Source organism: Neodothiora populina, assembly GCF_041146345.1.
Source record: "Neodothiora populina strain CPC 39397 chromosome Unknown canker_contig_16, whole genome shotgun sequence".
Lineage (NCBI taxonomy): Eukaryota > Fungi > Ascomycota > Dothideomycetes > Dothideales > Dothioraceae > Neodothiora > Neodothiora populina.
In genome coordinates, this window is record NW_027191409.1 from 1,244,278 (window position 1) to 1,263,406 (window position 19,129).

At 52.4% G+C, this 19,129-nt stretch overlaps 6 protein-coding genes across 7 annotated transcripts; 4 read left to right on the forward strand and 2 right to left on the reverse strand.

Moving 5' to 3' along the window:
* Positions 1-134: 134 nt before the first annotated feature.
* Positions 135-2,374, forward strand: AAFC00_003758 (uncharacterized protein; the record flags this gene model as incomplete). The annotated part of the gene is made up of 2 exons (XM_069343277.1): positions 135-301; positions 352-2,374. The coding sequence occupies 2 exons, from the start codon at positions 135-137 to the stop codon at positions 2,372-2,374; spliced, it is 2,190 nt and encodes a 729-aa protein (XP_069201105.1).
* Positions 2,375-5,571: 3,197 nt separating this feature from the next.
* AAFC00_003759 (uncharacterized protein) lies at positions 5,572-6,637 on the forward strand (the record flags this gene model as incomplete). Its single annotated transcript, XM_069343278.1, has 2 exons — positions 5,572-6,013; positions 6,270-6,637. 2 exons carry the CDS (start codon positions 5,572-5,574, stop codon positions 6,635-6,637), a joined length of 810 nt encoding a protein of 269 aa, XP_069201106.1.
* A 1,051-nt stretch (positions 6,638-7,688) lies between these two features.
* Positions 7,689-8,263, forward strand: AAFC00_003760 (uncharacterized protein; the record flags this gene model as incomplete). The annotated part of the gene is made up of 2 exons (XM_069343279.1): positions 7,689-7,955; positions 8,030-8,263. The coding sequence occupies 2 exons, from the start codon at positions 7,689-7,691 to the stop codon at positions 8,261-8,263; spliced, it is 501 nt and encodes a 166-aa protein (XP_069201107.1).
* Positions 8,264-8,664: 401 nt separating this feature from the next.
* On the reverse strand, positions 8,665-10,193 carry AAFC00_003761 (uncharacterized protein; the record flags this gene model as incomplete). The annotated part of the gene is made up of 3 exons (XM_069343280.1): positions 8,665-8,915; positions 8,976-10,053; positions 10,107-10,193. 3 exons carry the CDS (start codon positions 10,191-10,193, stop codon positions 8,665-8,667), a joined length of 1,416 nt encoding a protein of 471 aa, XP_069201108.1.
* Positions 10,194-11,470: 1,277 nt separating this feature from the next.
* Positions 11,471-14,097, forward strand: AAFC00_003762 (uncharacterized protein; the record flags this gene model as incomplete). The annotated part of the gene is made up of 5 exons (XM_069343282.1): positions 11,471-11,596; positions 11,654-11,672; positions 11,722-11,833; positions 11,922-13,800; positions 13,876-14,097. 5 exons carry the CDS (start codon positions 11,471-11,473, stop codon positions 14,095-14,097), a joined length of 2,358 nt encoding a protein of 785 aa, XP_069201109.1.
* Positions 14,098-15,205: 1,108 nt separating this feature from the next.
* AAFC00_003763 (uncharacterized protein) lies at positions 15,206-17,621 on the reverse strand (the record flags this gene model as incomplete). Of its 2 annotated transcripts, none has more annotated exons than XM_069343283.1 (2): positions 15,206-16,263; positions 16,322-17,621. In XM_069343283.1, 2 exons carry the CDS (start codon positions 17,619-17,621, stop codon positions 15,206-15,208), a joined length of 2,358 nt encoding a protein of 785 aa, XP_069201110.1. The 2 variants fall into 2 exon arrangements, with proteins under 2 accessions (XP_069201110.1, XP_069201111.1); XM_069343284.1 differs by having other exon boundaries at positions 16,322-17,618.
* Between the last annotated feature and the right edge of the window lie 1,508 nt (positions 17,622-19,129).

Sequence of the window (19,129 nt, forward strand, 5' to 3'; positions counted from 1 at the left end):
CATTTTCGACCTAATACACCTTTTTCCTTATTTTGTGTCGCTTGAGTCGACTATTCTACTATCGCGCCTGTAACCAAGATTGCCTGGCTGGGCTTTCCGCTTCTCCGCCGCGAGTGACAGCGACGACCGACAAGATGGATATGGACCAGGGCGGCATGGATATGTCCATGGGGAGCATGTCCTCGGGCAAGGGAGTGCCGAGTTATTTCGCCATGGAGCAGATGTATTGGGCTGTAGTAGGGGCAGCAATTGGCGCATTCACACTCACCAATGTCTATGGCTGGTTACTGTACATGCAAAGGTTTGGTATACGCGCAGCTCTGTGTGAATAATTCTAATGACCCTCTGCAGGATTCGCGCAATAGACCAAACGCCTGCGAAGCCAAAGTCACTTCCATTCGTGGCTATGGCATCTGCGACTGCCATCCTCAGAGAGTTGGGCAATGTGTCACTGCCTCTTTTGTCTATCAAGTCTTGGAGAATCCCTTCACCCACGTTAGGCCGAACTTCAATTGTACTCGGCAATCTCATCACTCTTTTAGTGCTGTCTTTCTACAAGCTTGACATCAGCGACCGCTGGTCCTATGAATCGATCGGATATCGCACGGGGTTCATCAATGTCTGCCAGCTTCCCTTACTGTTCCTGCTTGCCGGAAAGCGCAACATAATCGGCTACTTGACTGGAACATCCTATGAGCGCATCAATTGGCTGCATCGCTGGGCTTCGCGTTGTCTGTTGTTAACAGCGACAATCCACATGGGCTACTGGTTCGCTGACTGGGCTCCATTTGACTACATTGGAACGAAAATCCGAACGGACGACATCACAAAGCATGGTGTGGCTGCGTGGGCGATACTAGTATGGATCGTTTTCAGCTCTATGACACCAATACGGGGCTGGTGCTATGAGTTTTTCGTCTTCCAGCACATCGTTTCATTCGCAGCTTTTATCGGTATGGTTTATCTTCATGTCCCTATCGAAGTTCGCTACTGGATCTGGATATGTGTTGGCTTTTTCTTCTTCGATCGTTTCGTACGAGGATGCTTTTACCTCTACAACAACTTATCCTTGCTACATCCTAAGCAGAGGAGGGAGGGCACTATGGGCAGCTTCTGGGCACTTAAGGCAGAATTTACAGCATTGTCTAACGATGTCGTGAAGGTGAACATCAGAGACCCGCCTATTTCTTGGACTCCTGGTCAACATGTCTTCCTAACATGTCAGGCCTTGGCTCCCCTACAAGCTCATCCTTTCACAATTGCATCATTGCCTGTCGACGGTCAGATGAGCTTCCTGATACAAGCGAAGGGTGGTAGCACGAAGAAGCTTTTGCGCCATGCTGGCAGAGTTGAGCTCAGTCTACCGCAATCGAATCGTGATATCGCACGACAGTCGGCGAAGAGCGTCGCGATCGAGGGACCTTATGGGCGCATCAGGCCCCTCAAGCAATTTGACAGTGTTGTGCTTCTGGCTGGCAGTACTGGAGCCAGTTTCACGATGCCACTAGTCCGAGATTTGATCGAGTCCTGGAAAACTTGGTCAAAGGCAAGCAAAAGTAGCCGAAACAGAGTAGTAACGCGACGCATCAGATATGTATGGATCGTCAAGTCGGGGAAGCAACTGGACTGGTTTGCCCAAGAGCTAAGACAAGTCATCGAAGATGTGCAGACTCTGCAATCAGAGGGCCACGATATCGAGGTAGAGATCAGCGCCTACATCACATGTGACGAAACATTCACGACCGAACAAAAAAGCATACTCGAAGCTCTACACTCATCATCATCACCAAAGGCTCCCGCGCAGCGCGAACACGGCAGTATAGACGTATTACCAACGCCAGAGGAGACCGAGTATCCCAACGACAACAAAAAGGATCTCTACAAAAAAGACATGATCGAAGAACGCGAAGTCTACGAACCAAGCATCAACTCCGACGCCAACGCCGGGCCTTCAAACCCATCATGTGGACCCAACGGCACATGTTGCTGTACCGCCACCATCGAAGACGAAGACGCAGACGACGCCATCCGACCAGCATGCACATGCAATTGCGGCGCCGGCGCAGGGCCTTCGACAACAGAGAGCTCAGCAGCCTCGAGCATCATCAGCTTTGACGAGAAGTCCAAACCAAAACCCAAGCAGCCGCTTCTGCATTCAGCCATAAACATCTTCTCCGGTCGACCGGCGTGCAGAAACCTGATCCGGAAGTCTCTGGAACAAGCGCATGGCGAGAGCGCTGTAGTGGTATGTGGCCCTGCGGGCTTGGTCGACGATGTCAGAGTCAGCACTGTGTCGCTGAGCGACGAGAGAGCTGTGCACAAGGGCACTGGTGCTCAAGGAATCTGGTTGCATACTGAAGCATTTGGTTATTAGTGAAGAGCAAAATAGATACCCCCCTTTATTCGTCGGTCGGCATGACAGTGTGGGAAACTCATAAATGCCGGGTCATGATATGATTGTTAATGATGAATTTATGAAACTACTATCTCCTCTTACTCGTCAACAAAGCACGCTCATTTTGTGATCCACAATATAACACGTAACGAATTAGATGACAGTGGTACAAAAAGAAGGAACATGGACGTTGGCAAATGTTGCAACGAGATCAAGCATGTGAGTTACACGGCACTCTCACAACTCTAGCTCAGATACACGGCGACCCTGTCCCCTCCATAAGAACAAAACCAATCCACCTCAAACAGCATACACGGCCCAACAAGTCATCCACTCAAGCACTGTTATCAGCGCACGAGAACGAGCTATGATTACCTTCCTTCTTCGAGAGACTGACAGCACTGCCGTAGACGCCCGCAACGCACTAGATAACATCAGAATCAGTATATCTGCCACATGAAAAAGTAACAAGTAGGTCCAAACTCACCACAGTGCAGCATAGGAGCAAAACGACCGAGTTCAGCGCAAAGAGACAGCTCTTCCTCCACCCATTGAACCAATTGCCTTTATTCATCTGAAACCAGAAGATGGTCGGAAGGCCGAGGCTGAACCACGAGTAGAACAAAGCGCCGAGCAGACCGAGCAGGTCAGTGAAGACCGGGATTGCTGACGCGATGATCCATGCAAGGATCCAGGAGGCGGCGCACAGCGCGATCCAGCTGCTCCAGGATCGCATACTCTTCTCCGTGATGACGGCGCGGTTGTGCTTCCAGTCCCGCCAGATGCGGACATACATGTTCTTAACTACGATAGCGGCGTTGACGACGCCAGCTATGATAATTGTTGGCATGGCGATGCCCCAGGCGACCTTGGCCATGCCTGGACTAGCGGAAGTGAGAGCGGGCGAGGCTACGTCGTAGCCGACATAACGGTAGATGACGACCGCGACAGTGATGTAAAATGAGATGGCTACGCTCTGTAACAGGCAGAGGGCCTTGGGGAAGTCAGTTGGAGTCTTCATCTCTGAAATGAACCCAAAGAAAGCTACGTGGCCAGCATAGGCGACAACGATGTTCGAGACGCTGGTGGCGCCCTGCTGGAAGGTAGTCTTGGTTGATGGCGTTACAGCGTATGTCTCAGGATTGGCTGGGTGTTTGGTACCGACGCTGATCATGGTGATCAGGACAGCAACTGTGATTGAGATGCAAGCTACAATGAAGATTAGTCAGTGACCAGATGCTAGACAATATAGACTTGATGTCAAGAGTATACGTACAGACTACGGACAAAGCCGAAATGTTCTTGAAGGTCCGAGGGAGAGTCAGTACAAAGGACACAACAGTGCCGATGATTCCAAAGACAATAGTACACATGGCGTGATGTGTGAGGACATTCATCTCGACGGTGAAGGTCAAGATATGTGCAGCCATAATGAAGATGAGTATCAAGACCTGCATAACCTCGACGACCTCACGTGCGATTGGACCCGCAATACGCTCTGCAGCGTTTGCAAAGCTGTGCATGCCCATGTGCTTCATCTTGAACTGATAGACGACGCACCCGGTATACGTTGCCATCAGACCAATGCCAGCGATGAGAAGGACACCAGGGACAAACCCGACAGTTGCGACTACATTGGGTAGTGACAAAATGCCCAGGGAGATGGTCTCTGCGATGAGCAGAGCACCACACCTCCACCACGAAAGATTCTTGTAGTCTGTACCTCCATTCGAGTTGTCACCGAAAGGATCTTCCTGTGTGGAGTTCAGCAGGAGTTCAGAACGTATGCTACAGGACCATACTCACAAGATCTCCTTCGGTAGTTGTATCTGCTCTACTTTCAGCTTTCTCCAGCGCTTTGATACTTTCTTGCTCGACAGATCTAGCACGATCGTAGTCTGAAGCAGTAGTGGATCTTGAGCCAACACGGATTGTAGCCTGTTCTTTATCAAGGTGTTCCGAAGATGTATTGTTATGCTCGTCCTTTTGCATGGCAACCCCGGCCCTTCCGCAAAACGCTCTTGCAATTCCAAATGACTGCATAGCTGCGTAATTACATTGATCCAGTTTTTCATGCACAGAGAATGAGATTCGTACGTATGGAGAGGGGGGAAACCACAGCGGACACTGGAGTATTTATTGGTAACGTCCTCATGCGGGCCTCCGCATTGTAGGAAAGCTAGAAGGTAATTAGGTAAGTCAATTGAAGATGGTTCTGCCTTCGAAACTATCTCCGAAGATAGAGAGCTATTGTGGCATAGCACGGGAGGTCGTAATCAATGTGAGCCTGTGACAACATGGCTGAAGGTAATCAGAATCGGGAACCAGAACCTAGAATCACATCTGGCACGAAGCAGAGACCGGGATTGGTTGATAGATAATTAAATGGTATCGAATCGTAATAGGCTTTTCTTGAGAGACATATCTCCAGTTTTCCCGTGATAAGTTGAGTTGGGCATCGACGTGCTAGTAACTTTTCTCCCTCCTACTCGAAGACTGGAGGGTCAAGTTCGAGGCGCCATGGAGCGGCACAACGACTTTTCCGCTTCCAGGATCTCACTCATCGGTTTTCTACTCTTCGTCATCATTGCATATCCGTATATTCCCCATATTACAGGGAGATCCGAAGATCTGATAGGCGCATGGGGATGACGATCATTCGAGCCACACTGAGGATATTCAGAGGACAACGAATTGAGGTTGAGCCACTCAGAGTGGGAGTGGGGTCATGATCACACAAGCATTTGCTCATGGTTGTCAGTGTTCTGACCGGACTCCAGTTCCCCGTATACCCTTGGGCTCTACTTGTTCGTGACATGTCGTTGAAAAGGCACAGACTAAGTTCGGCGCAGAGACGATCACTGCCGCTGGTTGCGCCACATGCAGGGACGAAGCTTTCCAACGAGGAACCGCCTGCCGGCGCGAGCTCAAGCTTTCCCCAGATTGCGACGACCATTAACGTCTCGAGTAAACACCCCGATTCCTTCGACTTTCCCCTCTTCTTGACTTCAGTGAATCTAAGCGCCGGCTTCTCACCTTCTTCGGACAGTATTTCTGAGTTGCAAAACTTGTCTGGATACTCACACAGAAATCATCCGAAAGACCTGAGTTCTCGAGCCTTAGCTTGATTGACATCGTACTCATACTGTTTGCTCGTGACTATCACAAAAGACATAATGGTTCAGCTACGCAAGCGCAAAACTCCCCCTCCTGCGCCTGAGCCAAAGCCAAAGAAGGAGCGCAAGACGAAGGCCAAAGCACCTGCGAACGGCGATTCGGAAGCTGCTCCGGCAGAGCCGGTAGCTGAGGCATCCTCTACCACTGCGCCCGAGGCCCCCGTTGAGGAAGAAGCAAAGCCGGCTGACGACAAGCCGGAGGAGAAGCCAGAGGAGAAGGCAGAAGGAAAGCCCGAGGGGAAGACCAATGGAAAGTCCAACGACAAGCCTGGTGCGAAGGCCAAAAGTGGACCTCCCAAGGCCGGCGACAAGATCGACTTTGAAGGCTTTGGTGGCGAGATCGAAACGCAGGACGGGAAGAAAGTGACACTGAAGTCATTGGTCGAGGAGAGCGAAGCCGGTGTTGTGTTGTTCACGTATCCGAAGGCCAGCACTCCTGGATGTAAGTTGATTATTTTCCTTGTGATGCCCAAATATCATACACTTCACTTCGGTCCCATCATCGTTCAGATGTGAGACACATTGGCAGACGTCTGCATGTCCAGGGAATCGGGTCGACCTGCGCATGGCAGTAACAGATTTATGAGCCAGTCGACTGCTCGGTGAATCTGTAGCGACGTATCGACATTCCCATTACATCTTCTATTACCTCGCCTGAAGTACATGATCAACGAGCCCATGCTGACAAACACTCGAAGGCACAACTCAAGTCTGCCTTTTCCGCGACAGCTATGATCCCCTCACAGCTACCGGGCTGTCCATCTATGGTCTCAGCTCCGACAGTCCCAAAGCCAACACAACATTCAAGACCAAGCAATCACTTCCCTACCCACTTCTCTGTGACCCCTCAGCGACGCTGATCGCAGCTATCGGCCTCAAAAAGTCGCCCAAGGGAACCCAGCGGGGTGTTTTTGTTGTGACCAAGGACGGTGAAGTGCTCGCTGCCGAGCCAGGTGGTCCTGCACCTACGGTCGAGGCTGTCAAGAAGGTGGTCGCCAAGATGGGAGGCGACAAGGATGCAAACGGACTGGTGAAGGCCAAGGAGACGGCTGAGAAGGCCAAGTGAAGACGAGAGAGCTGAGTAAAAGAAGCTGTTTGTGATCTTTGCTAGCTTGCTTGTGCAATGGGGAGGGGCAGTATTTTCGGCTGTGATGAAAGTGGACAAGATAGTTGAAGAGGTACTGATCAATGTTTTGTACGTAGTTGTATTAATCCAAGCATGTCTTTTGTTGAGTGTATCTTCCACTGTCGTGCATGTTGTTTCGAGCATGTAGATGGATAGCAATGAGACCTCAGGCTCGAAGTCAGGCATGGCCTGATATGTACACTGCTATGGTTTCCGTATCAGCAATCAGATAACTCCCAGCGATAAAGCAAGAGCCTATCTCCTCTCACCCGGCCCGACTCTTATCGATAGCTTCTTGCCCTCACTTTCCTCAGTCATCCAACTCATGTCTTCGTATTCGTATTCGTACCTTTCGGCACTCCATGAAAGTCCGACCCTGACAAATCCGTACACCAGTTGACCTTCACTCAGCACCCCGTGCAGACACTGTTCTGCCGATTCCGAACGGTATTCGTGTAAGTAAGGTATGCTGCCTGCCTGCCCGCCTGCTAGTTGTGCGCAGAGTGAGTGTCCTGCTGTGACGAGGCTCACTGACATCATGACTGCCCGCGGCTTTTGATTCCCCACACTAAGGTACCTTACCTTACGAAGGTGGAGATATTGTGGAGACGAGGGGCACGCAGTTAGTGTAAGCATGCATACGACCTGATAGAGATAGTGGTGAGCGGGACGAGGTACCCGGAGAGGAATTCACTTAGTGGTGCTGCAGTACCGTCATCGTCACATCTAACAATAGCTTCGGTAGCTTAGCGAGACCTCCCGCTGAGAGGTCGACTTTCGGTGCTTTCGGTCTTCGAATGCTTTGTAACTACCTTTCTCATTTCACAAGCTGCATGTTATTGAAGCAAGAATATCGGACATAGAGAATATAAACACGGCCTGCTCTCCAAGGTGTAGAAACGCAAAACAACCAGCATATCTATCCACTCTCACCACCCTCCCCCTAAGCGTCCAAACCAACCCCCACCCAATCCCCAATCCCAGCACGAAAATGACAAAAGGAACAACCCTCTACCTCGCCTACACAGCGCCCATAAACCCGCCCTCGGCAACGCCAGTCCTGACCCTCGCACAATGCTGGTCCGGGCTGCAGCTGAAGATCCGCGACGCGCCAGTCTTCGTGGGCGCCATTGCGTCGTGCGACGTGCTCGAGGACAGCGACGACGAGCGCTTCGGGACCGTTGTGCGCGAGGTCGTGTTCAAGAGTGATGCCAGTAAGAGCATCAAGGAGACGTGTGTCAGTTGTTGGCCGTGTAAGGTTCGTTTGTTTGCCTTGCTTACTTTTCCTACTGAGGAAGGGGATGAGTGAGGTGGTCGCTGATGCACATACAGGTCGACTTTCACCAACCCGACGGCTCCACGGTGACGAACACCATTTCACAGGGCCCGACGGGCCAGCCGGATGATTTGTGCATGACGTATTCGTTTCAGTGGTTGCTGCCGGACGTGGAGGCTGGAAGTAAGAAGGAGGATGAGGCGAGGACTCAGTACTCGGGCATGGCGAAGATGGCCGTGGATAAGAGTATTGAGGCTATTAGACGACTGGTTGGGGAGGGGAAACTTTAGGAATTGAAGAGATGGTAGTTATTGGGAGGGGACATGGAGAATAATTAGTTGTTTACGGGTCACGCTGGTTTGGGTTCGAATCTTGGATATAAGTCGAATTGATTCAGATGAGTGTCAAAAAAGAGTTGCTTTTGTTCCTGCTTCATGCATTCATCGATCTACTAAGTAGTGGTATCTTGAGTTTTAATCTTCTCCCATGCCGATCCTATGCCCGTGTCCATGTCCTGTGAAAGATGATGAATAGAACTTGTTGACAAATGGTAGTGATGGGATGAATCTGGGATGCGGGTAGCAGTGCAAGAACTAAAGCAAAATGTGGAGTTGTCATGTGCAATGTATCAATGTTTTGTGGACATCCTGGCTACGGAGTTTGAGTCCCAGGAGGCGAAAGACCTTGCTTCTTAGAAGAGATCTTCGGCCCGTCTACGCGGCTTTCCCTTCAACTTGTCCGCGAAGAGATCCTCTCGTCCAGTGTTTCCTGCTCCAAGCTTGGAAGGGAAGAGCTCCTTGACCACAGGGTTGACTTCGCGAGAGGCGCCACGGATGGAGAAACCCGGGGACTCGACTGCGCTACCTTTGATACTGAAGCCGTTTGGCGCTGCTGCTCGAGTATCGGCATTTGGACCTCCTGTTATGCGATCAGCAAGGCTACCTGCAGATGTGTCAGTAATATGTCTGTCAATTGTAACGAAGAAGCGGCGAGTAGACCTACGTCTCGCGCGATTCGTCTCCTCGGAATCGAGAGCATCACTGCGACGGTGGTTGCTATGCGAGGTCTTGTTGGGGAACAATTCCCTGTTGCGCTTTGGAGGTGACACCAATTCGGGGACTGATTCGACGGTAGAGCCGTTGTTTGCCGGTAGACTGCCTTCGAGTGCGGATGATTTGGATGCCTTCGCTGGGAACAGTTCCTTCGGTGCGGTGTTGCCGCCTCTGTCGGCTATGAGGTCGCGTTGACGCGCCGGCGGGTCATTGCTCCTGCGACGGGCGGTCCTACGCATAGGTTGATCCTCGTCGAAGCCGAAACGACCGTCGCCATCTCTCACCGGTGAAGCGCTACGGTCTCGCAATCTTCCTTGCGAGTTGCTGGCGAACAGATCCTCCTCTTCCGAACGCCTGCGTCCACCTCTTCCACCCTGATCCCGCGACGCGTAGCTGTCTCTGTCTCTTGGAACATAGCCTTCTCGTCCTCGACGAGCTCTGGGTTCGACCTCTGCTGCACCCTCGCCAGCATCGTCATCGTACATGCTGACATCGAATTTCTGCTGCGGCTCTTCTCTCCGTCGTCTTTCGGGTCTCCTGCCATTTCCTCTCCTGCCGCGATCATCATAGTCTCTTCTCCTCTCTCGGGGGTCGTGGTCAGGGTTCATGAGGTAGAAGCGACTGCGCTCGTGGGCGCGCGGAGCCTTGACATCTCCAACAGTGGCCAGTCTGACTTCGAGTTCGGTCTCGGGATGTGTAGATAGCGACTTTGCTTTTCGCGACTGCAGAGGCGAGAGTTGCTCCGGGATGGACTCGGAGAGGTCTGAGAAAGCTCTGAGTGCTTCCTCGGCAGCTGCTTCGGTGTTGTAAACAATGTTGGCTGATGTGTCGTCGATCCACTCGACGCGCTGTTGTAGTTCGGCCGTCGAGTAGTGCTCCGAGGCGAACTGCCGGATATCTTGAGTGGTGAAGTTGTCCAGGCCGCGGACGTTGACTTTGGTAGGCACGGGTCGCGACTTGTCTTCCTCGACGGGCATCTCATCATCGATAGAAGTGTTTTGCGGTGGAGGTGCCGCAGCAAGTGCTTGCTGAAAACATGTCAATTCCAGTGGTCGCAACAGGTCGTGTAGATACTACACACAATCTTCAGAGCCTCGGCCTCCAGGGCTGCGATCTCTGGGTCGACGGTGAGGTCGATGTCCATATCGACATCCATGTTATCAGCCATGATGGTGGCTGCCGAGGTATACAGTATCGCGCAGGTGTGTTGTCGGAGGGCAAGCACTCGTCGCGCTCTCGAATGATTTGCCTTGTATTCAAAAGTGACTATGTGATGTTGTCAAAGAACAAAGGTGGCGATAGGTATAGCAAAGTAAGGTAATCAGTAAATAAAAGAGTCAGATGGAAAGAGACAATCAGCGTCGAGGAAGCTCAGCTGAGTCGCGAGTCATGCTTAGCATATCAGATGGCTGTGTACGGAGCAGGTAAGATAGGCAGCACATATCAAACGATTATTCGAGTGAATACAAGGCTACAACCACTCCTGTTTTTGTACTGCACATCCGGCGTGAAACATCAGTACCGGATGTGGTATCATCAAGACACATCTGCTAGACCTGCTGTCAAGTTGCCTTTGCGTGCAACAAGACTGCAATTCACGCTTGCCCTCGGCGAATGTGCCACTGCACTCACAGGCATATAAAGCTCTTACAGCATGACATGGTGTCGACTACCTTACGAAACAATACTACGCGAAGCGAGTAGATTGTATTTATGGTGCGCTCCACGTCCTCCAGAGGGAGGCAACGCACTCAACATTGACTACTTCGAGGGAGTATTCGAGTGCATACAGAGCAGCCATTTCGAGTGCAAGTCGAGCAAGGTAGCATTGACACTGTAGACGAATTCACAAGATAATAGAAGCAAAGAAAAGTATGTAACCAAGCTGATTCCCGAAATATCCTGATGATCGGAACGATCTTTCCACTCGGGCGCCCAGCAAAAAAGGTTGTCTCATCTACGCCAGCGCGAAAACAAAATTGCCAGAGAAAGGCAAGAATGTCGATAGTAATGTGTTTTATTATGAAGCTGGCGGGTGTTTTAGTGGAGAGAAAGAGGAAAAAGCAGTGAATCCAGTCGAGTTTTGTACAATCGGTGTATGGGTGGCCCGTGCGATGCCAAGATGTGATTGGCTTGTCCAGAACAGAACCAGGCAGCCAGGCAGAGATGGGGTTGGCAGAAATAGGCCTTACGTCTCCAGAAACAGAGGGAGAGCGACTTGAGGAGCTTCCGATCAAGGGTTCTAGATTGAAGCCAGTTGTATCATAACAACACACCACCACTTCTTGATACCTTGACCTCTATTCGCGCCCGCAGCAGCCAGCAGAGCTAGTCGACGCCCTTTCTGTGACATACGCGACAACAACTGATCCGCGGGTGAGGGACCACTCAGATTTGGATATAGATATATACATACATACATACATACACACAGACAACACCAACATGGCTGGATTCCCGCCGCAAGGAGCTCCCGTCCTGGACTACGAGTCTTTGAAGGAGCAATGGAGTGACATTGAGGATCGCGATGGAATCAGATTATCATGGAACACCTTTCCCTCATCACGAATGGTATGTTTCTTCTGATTCGATCTTGACCATTTTGGCAGGTGCTGACTCCCCGCCCAGGAGGCCTCGAGGCTCGTCGGTATGTTTTGGATAGCGAACATATGTTACATATATCTAACACGACACAGTGCCAATCGGAGCTCTCTACACACCTCTCAAGGAGAAGCTCGACACGCCGCTCTTGCAGTATGAGCCCGTCACTTGCAAGGCGCCATGCCGCGCCGTCTTGAACCCCTTCTGGTAGGCCTTTTTTGTACCGAAGTCGCTCTGCTGTCATGACCCGCGATGAAGCGATGACGAAGAGAAGAGAACACTAACCCGTGCACAGCCAGGTGGACATGCGCGCCAGGATATGGATCTGCCCCTTCTGCCTACAACGAAACAGCCTGCCGCCACACTACAAGGACATCTCCGAGAACACCATCCCTCCCGAGTTGCACCCCGGCAGCACCACCATTGAGTACCGACTGGCTCGCCCCGCCCCGGCACCGCCAGTCTTTGTCTTTTGCGTCGACACTTGCCAGGAGGAAGACAGCTTGAAGGCGCTCAAGGACTCGATCATCATGTCGCTCAGCCTGCTCCCTCCCCACGCTCTGGTCGGCCTCGTCACCTACGGCTCAATGACCCAGGTCCACGAGCTTGGTTACGCCGAGTGCGCCAAGTCGTACGTCTTCAGGGGCAGCAAGGACTACACGGCGAAGCAGGTGCAGGAGATGTTGGGATTGGCTGTCAACGCAAGACCCGGAATGCAACCCCAGCCCGGACGTCCTGTCGCTCCTCCTCAGATGATGGGTGCCGCTGCCCGCTTCCTTCTTCCTGTTCAGCAGTGCGAGTTCCAGCTCACCAACATCCTCGAGGGTCTCCAGAGGGATCCTTGGCCCGTCGCCAACGACAAGCGCTCGCTTAGATGCACCGGAGTCGCGCTCAGCGTCTCTGTCGGCCTGCTCGAGTCTTCTTTCCAGAACTCGGGTGCCCGAGTGATGCTCTTCACCGGCGGCCCCGCCACCGAAGGTCCTGGTATGGTCGTCGGCCCCGAGCTCAAGGAGCCCATCCGTTCCCACCACGACATCGATCGCGACAACATCAAATACTTCAAGAAGGCTGTCAAGTTCTACGAGACGCTCGCCAAGCGCACCGCTCACAACGGCCACATCATCGACATCTTCGCCGGATGTCTCGACCAAGTCGGTCTCCTGGAGATGAGGACGCTGGCCAACTCGACTGGAGGCCACATGATTTTGACCGACAGCTTCACCTCATCCATGTACAAGCAGTCATTCGCCCGCATCTTCGACAAGGACGTCAACGACAACCTCCTCATGGGCTTCAACGCCTCTCTCGAGGTTCTCACTACCAAGGAGCTCAAGGTCACTGGTCTTATCGGCCATGCTGTCTCGTTGAACAAGAAGTCTGCCAATGTTGGAGAGACCGAGTGCGGTATCGGCAACACTTGCTCCTGGAAGATGTGCGGCATCGATCCCTCTGCAAGTTATGGCGTTTACTTTGAGATTGCCGGCCAAGGCGGCCCCAACAACATGCAACAGGGTCCCCAAAAGGGTCTCATCCAGTTCCTTACTTACTACCAGCACTCGTCTGGCCAGTACCACCTCCGAGTCACCACTGTCGGTCGCAACATGAGCGGCCCATCAGGAGACCCAGCCATCGCACAATCTTTCGACCAAGAAGCTGCCGCGGTGCTCATGTCGCGCATTGCCGTCTTCAAGGCCGAGGTCGACGATGGTCCCGACGTCCTTCGCTGGGTCGATCGTATGCTGATCAGGCTATGCTCGCGCTTCGCCGAGTACCGCAAGGACGATCCATCATCCTTCAGGTTGGAGAAGAACTTTACACTCTACCCACAGTTCATGTTCCACCTGCGCCGTTCACAATTCTTGCAAGTCTTCAACAACTCCCCTGACGAGACCGCTTTCTACAGACACGTTCTCAACCACGAGGACGTGTCCAACAGTCTTGTCATGATTCAACCCACGCTCGACAGTTACACTTTCGACCAAGAAGGCAGCGTGCCCGTCCTGCTCGATTCGACGAGCATTCAACCCCAGACCATCTTGCTTCTCGACACTTTCTTCCACATCCTCATCTTCCACGGCGAGACCATGGCCGAGTGGCGAAAAGCAGGATACCAAGACATGGAAGGCTACGAGAACTTCAGAGAGTTACTCGAAGCGCCAAAGGAAGACGCAAAGGCATGTGCTGACCCCCTCTACACCCCCCTCACTCACTCAATGATACACCCGCTGACTTGTTCTCTTCTTGCACAGGAACTCATCCAAGACCGCTTCCCCCTGCCCCGCTTCATCGTCTGCGACGCAGGCGGCTCGCAAGCGAGATTCCTGCTCTCCAAACTCAACCCGTCGACCACGCACACCACGGGCGCGTACGGCGGCGTCTCGCAGACGGCTCAGACCATCTTTACTGATGACGTCTCGCTGCAGACTTTCATGGATCATCTGATGAAACTCGCCGTGAGCGGTAACAACTAGGCCCTTTTTTTCCCCCCTTCCTTGTCACGCTGAGATTGTGGTGGCTGGGTCCTGGGTTTTTCTTGTCGCTGTACAGAACAGAGAAGAGAGACGCGAAAGACAAGAGAGGGAGAGAAGGCTGTGTCTCGAGTATGGAAGAGAAAAGTGCCAAAGTAGGCTGCTGCTGAATGAATGGGGACCGGGTTCGAGAGCAGCGCATTCCACATCACTACTGTTGCAAATACTACACTACTACCACCACTGCTAAAGAAATGAGATATCGCAAGTTTTTGGAAAATCGAATCGAGAGAGTCTGGAACCAAGGCTGTCTTTTTCTTCTTTTCTTCCTTCCCGTGCAACGACGTGAGGTAATCAGTGACTCGTACACAATCGGCATGAACTCGGCACTGTATGAGAAGACATAAAACCGGTATGACATGAACCAGTACGCAAGACCCAAGGGATACCATAGCATAGCAAGGCCCTCAAATACCATAAAACACGACGTGAAAAAGCACATGGCAAACAAGAGATAGGTAAGAGGCAACAATAGTACATATGACATGAAACAGTGTGGAAAAAAAAGAGGCAGGTAAAGTGGTATCTATATAAACCCCCATGCCATCATCAAAAATCGAAAAGACATGCATAGGAAAAAAAAAAGAGAAAAGGAGGACCAACAAGAACAGCCTAGGTAGGTAGCTTCATCTTGACCTCGTGTCGACTTTGATCTTGTCCACATCTCACATCCAATGTTCCAAGAGTGAATCCGCAGAAGAAACAAGTAGCTCGGACGGTACAGCCGGGAATATAAGCAGACGTACTTCGATGTGCATGATGAAAGAGAAGAAAGCAAAAAGGAGTAATGGCCGTGGCATATACTAGCAAAGGAAAAGAAAAAAAGAAGAAAAAAGCCGCTCTTTCTCGGTTTGGGGGATGCGAAAAGAACGCCCCCGGGGGATATCGAACTAAACAAGAAAGGAAAAAAAAAAGAAAAACACAGAAAAGGGGCGTCTAGACTTCCGTTGAACCCGCCCACCCACAAAACAGACTTCTGGCAGAGCTCAAACAAACCCATCAACAAAAAAAAGCCATTGCTGCAGCGCGCATGTTCACAGGAAAAGAGATACTATCGGCCATCAAAGTCGCTCAGGTAATCGCCCGACCCAACCCACCCTCCATTGTTGCCATTGCCGTTAACGCCCATACCCAGTCCCTGTACTGCGCCGCCGTTCGTTTGCGTCGGCATGGGTGAAGGCACACCGAAAGAGCCCATTTCGTTCTCGCTCAGCGCGTCCCACTCGCCGCCGCTGCTGGTGGCATCGAAACTGCTGCGGCCGCTGAAGTCCATCTCTTCCGGGATGGGCGCCGAGTTGGCGGGCGCGCTCCAGTCGAAACTGGCCAGTTCGGGATAAGTCTGTAACAGAGCGGCTGGCAGAAGAGGGTGGAATTGCGGCTGCTGCATGGTCATTGGCGTCACAGCGAATCCGGCCTGCTCGTTCTGCATTTGTTGTTGCTGGTGTTGGGCCTGTTCTTGCTGCCACTGCCGTTGACGCTCAGCCGCTTCTTCGTCTAGTAATGGTCGGATGCATATGCGACCGGCTTCGGAGCGGAAGTGACGACCCAGAGCATCGGCGCGTGCGAAGCGCCGCCCGCATCCCCATTGCTCGCCTGTGGAAAGAGCGCCTTTGCAGACAAACTTCTTCTCGCCAGAATGGAGGCCTTCATGGCGCTTGCGATCGTGCTGTCGAGCAAAAGCCTTGCCGCAAATTGTGCAAACAAAGGGCCGTTCGTCGGTGTGGGTGCGCAGATGCGATCGCAGGTTGTATGCTCGCGTGAACCTCTTGTCGCAGAGTGTACAGGCGAAATTGGCAGGATGCTTCTGCACACGCTTCGGATCGTGCCCGTTCTCGCCGGCGCGTTCAGGATTCGCAAGATCGAGATAGTATTTGCGCGGTGCCGAAGAGGCCGATGAAGCCCGTGATCGGTTGCCGCTGATTGACGAAGACGGCGAGGGAGACCTTGATGATGGGTGTCGATTGTCATGTGGTGAGAGCGAGTCCTTGTCATGCTTGTAGGGCTGCAATGAGGGCGATCGACCACGTCCAGCGAAGCCTGGAGTCGACGGTCGTGTCAAGGGGTTGGCAAAAGAATCAGATTTCGCGCGTTCTCTGTTCCGACTTGGACCTGATAATGTCTTGTTAGCAGAGAGCGACCGAGGAACAGCTCGGAATGAGCAACTTACTCCTGTCGGGTGGACTGAGGGTATCTTCTTGTTTCACGACAGCAATATTAGGCTCAAAGCTGGCTTGTCTCGAGGGAGGTGCGAATTCGATGTTGATCTCAGGAGGCGACATGACATCGGCTTGTCCAAAGTCGCCAGGGCTGTTGTGCCCGCTCAGTTGAGGGAACGGCTCAGACCCACTGTTCTGGTAGAGGTCGGATGCACCTCCGTTCTGCTGGCTCATGTCCGGGGAGAATCCGAAATTGTTCAGGCTCGTATATTCGGGCAGAGCTTGCTGCGGCGACAGTTGCGGCATGAGGTGTGGCGAGACGTGAGGGCTAGGCCCAGGGCTTATATGAGCTTGTCCGAGCTGGGGGTCTGACAGAGTGAACTGACCCAGACCAAGACCGTCTGAGAACAGAGGGTGGTCTTGTGCGTTCAACATAGGCGATGCGTCAAAGTCATCGGCAGCTCCCAGATAAGGGGAGGCCTGGTTCGAGTGTGTTGAGATTTCAGAATAAGTGTCCGAGGGAGCACGTCTGTGGCCTTGAAAGGCTCGGCCGTTGGCCCAATCATTGCCGTGGTAGCCTATAGGCGGGAACGCTGCGCTGGCAGGGTCGAGTGACTCGGACCTGGGACGGTTGTCGTTGAAAGGCGGCTGCTGGAAGCCGGGTGAAGCGTGAGGACTCGGGCTCTGAGAGGTGTTGCGCACCCCAGTATGCAGGAGGTGAGGCGGGGTGGGGCTGTGATGGGTCGCCGCAGCAGCAGCCATGGCGTCCAGAGATAGTGATGATGTGTCAAAGGTTTGCTGTAGTATTTGATTGTTGCTGCTGTTGTTGCCGTTGCTGTATAGCAGGGTTGGGTCTAGTGCCAGGTTGGACGCTTCGATATCAAAGTTTGGGAAGCTGGATGCTTCACTCGAGTTACTGTAGGGCGAAGGGACATTCAAGTTGACAGAACTTGAGCCTGGCGAGAAGCTGTCGTTGTTCTGCTGATTGTAGTTCGGTTGAACGTACGACGTGTTCTGGAGTGATTGCGGCAACGGACTGGTCTGAGCCTGGAGGAAGGTGTGCTGCGTGATGTCGCCCGCTTGGCCTGGTGCTTGGAACTGTTGCTCAAAGTCTAGCAGAGTGGCTTGAGGGTTGAGGAACTGCGCGTCCTGTTGTTGTTGGAAGGCTGAAGAGTATTGCTGACCGAATTGTTGCTGGTATGACTGATCAAGCGAGGGGTGAGGGTGAGGCGACACGGAGGCAGAGCTGGTTAAATGTGGATTATGGGCAGCAGACAGCGATCTGCCGCGACTGTGATCGTTGTTCATCATGCGCCGAGTATGCTTGGTATACAGTAAGAAAGTCAACGATGGTGCGCTGAGACCATAGCACGGGGAAGGTTGAGGCTGATGTCGAGGTGCTGCGGCGCGATGATGCGATGATGCGATGCACAAATGTACGGTATAGGATGATGGGGGGGCCAGGGAAGGAAGGAAGGCAGATCGAGTCAAGGCTTGACTTGTTCGCGCTCTCAGGTACGGCTACGACGTGTGGGTGAATCGAGGCGGAGTAATACAGATTGCGCAGAAGGAGCAGGAACGGGGACAGGGGATATCTAAACTGTACCGGGGGTGGAGAGCGCAGCAAGAAGCAGAAATAGGTGATATGATTGGATTGGACAAGAAGCAGTGCAGTGAATTGTGAACAAGATATCAAAATAAGGTATCTGGAGCGTGATACCCGAGCAAGGCAGCAACACTTCCCGTCTTCCGTCACTGTTCTATCGAGGGTCGGCCACGGTCCGGAAAAGTAGAAAAAGAGGGAGATCAGGAAGTGATTAGCCCCTCAGCGCCGGTGGGACTTTGCTCAGCCTTGACCGGTCTTGAACAGCACTTTACAAGACAATTGGTTTGGGAGGGGGGTCCCTTGGGCTGTGCTCATGCTTCCTTCACTACTTGGGGCCTAACCTACCTACCTAAGATAACCTACCTGACCTTACTGTACCTATCTAAGCGTACCTTGAGCTTGCTTTCACTCACTGTTCCCCACATTCCAAAGCTGCCCTTTGCTCACCTCTCGTCAGTTTCCCCGAGCCTATGTTCAAGCCTAAGCCAAGCTCAGGCACACTAAGTACTGCACAAGCATCTGTCCTCCAAACCGTGGACACGCCTGTGAGACATTTCGCATGCCGCTATCGATATGTACACGCTGCGCCCACGAGGACGAGAAGTATGGTCAATGTTCTCTGAACTTTATCAGCTGTATGGGTTCCTCAGGCCACAGCCAGCGCCTGCAGCTTCCCTGTCTGTTGGAGACACGAAAGACAGAAAGTCTGTTCGCGCTTGCGCCCACGCTCGCGCGCGTGGCTTTCCCAATTGGTTGGTCGACCAGCATTGCGAACATGACTGGGAAGGTTTCTATTCTTGGATCAAGCCCAGCGCCAATCTTCAAAATAACCAACGTGTGTGCTACAAGTACAGTACTCGGCCAAGTGACTAGAGTAGACCTGCATCTGATGTGCGACGCTTCCATGTATTTTCTTTCCTTCTTTCTATAGCGTGAAATCCGCGATACGAGTTACCAGCTGTAGAAACCGGGGCAGACCTACGTGTTTCACGCTTCCATATGACGGCATGACATGTGCGACACGAGTAATGAATTTCCTGCGGCCAAGGTGCGCTTTAGGTACTTCCCGTGACACTGCGCTACAGGGAATGGATCCTCCATGCTGTACCTTGACGTCTCCACAGCCAGCATAGCCCGCCCCGGACGGTATGCAAGTAGCTTCCTGCCTAAAAACGGCCCAGCACTGCCACTCTTACATACCGTAAATATCATA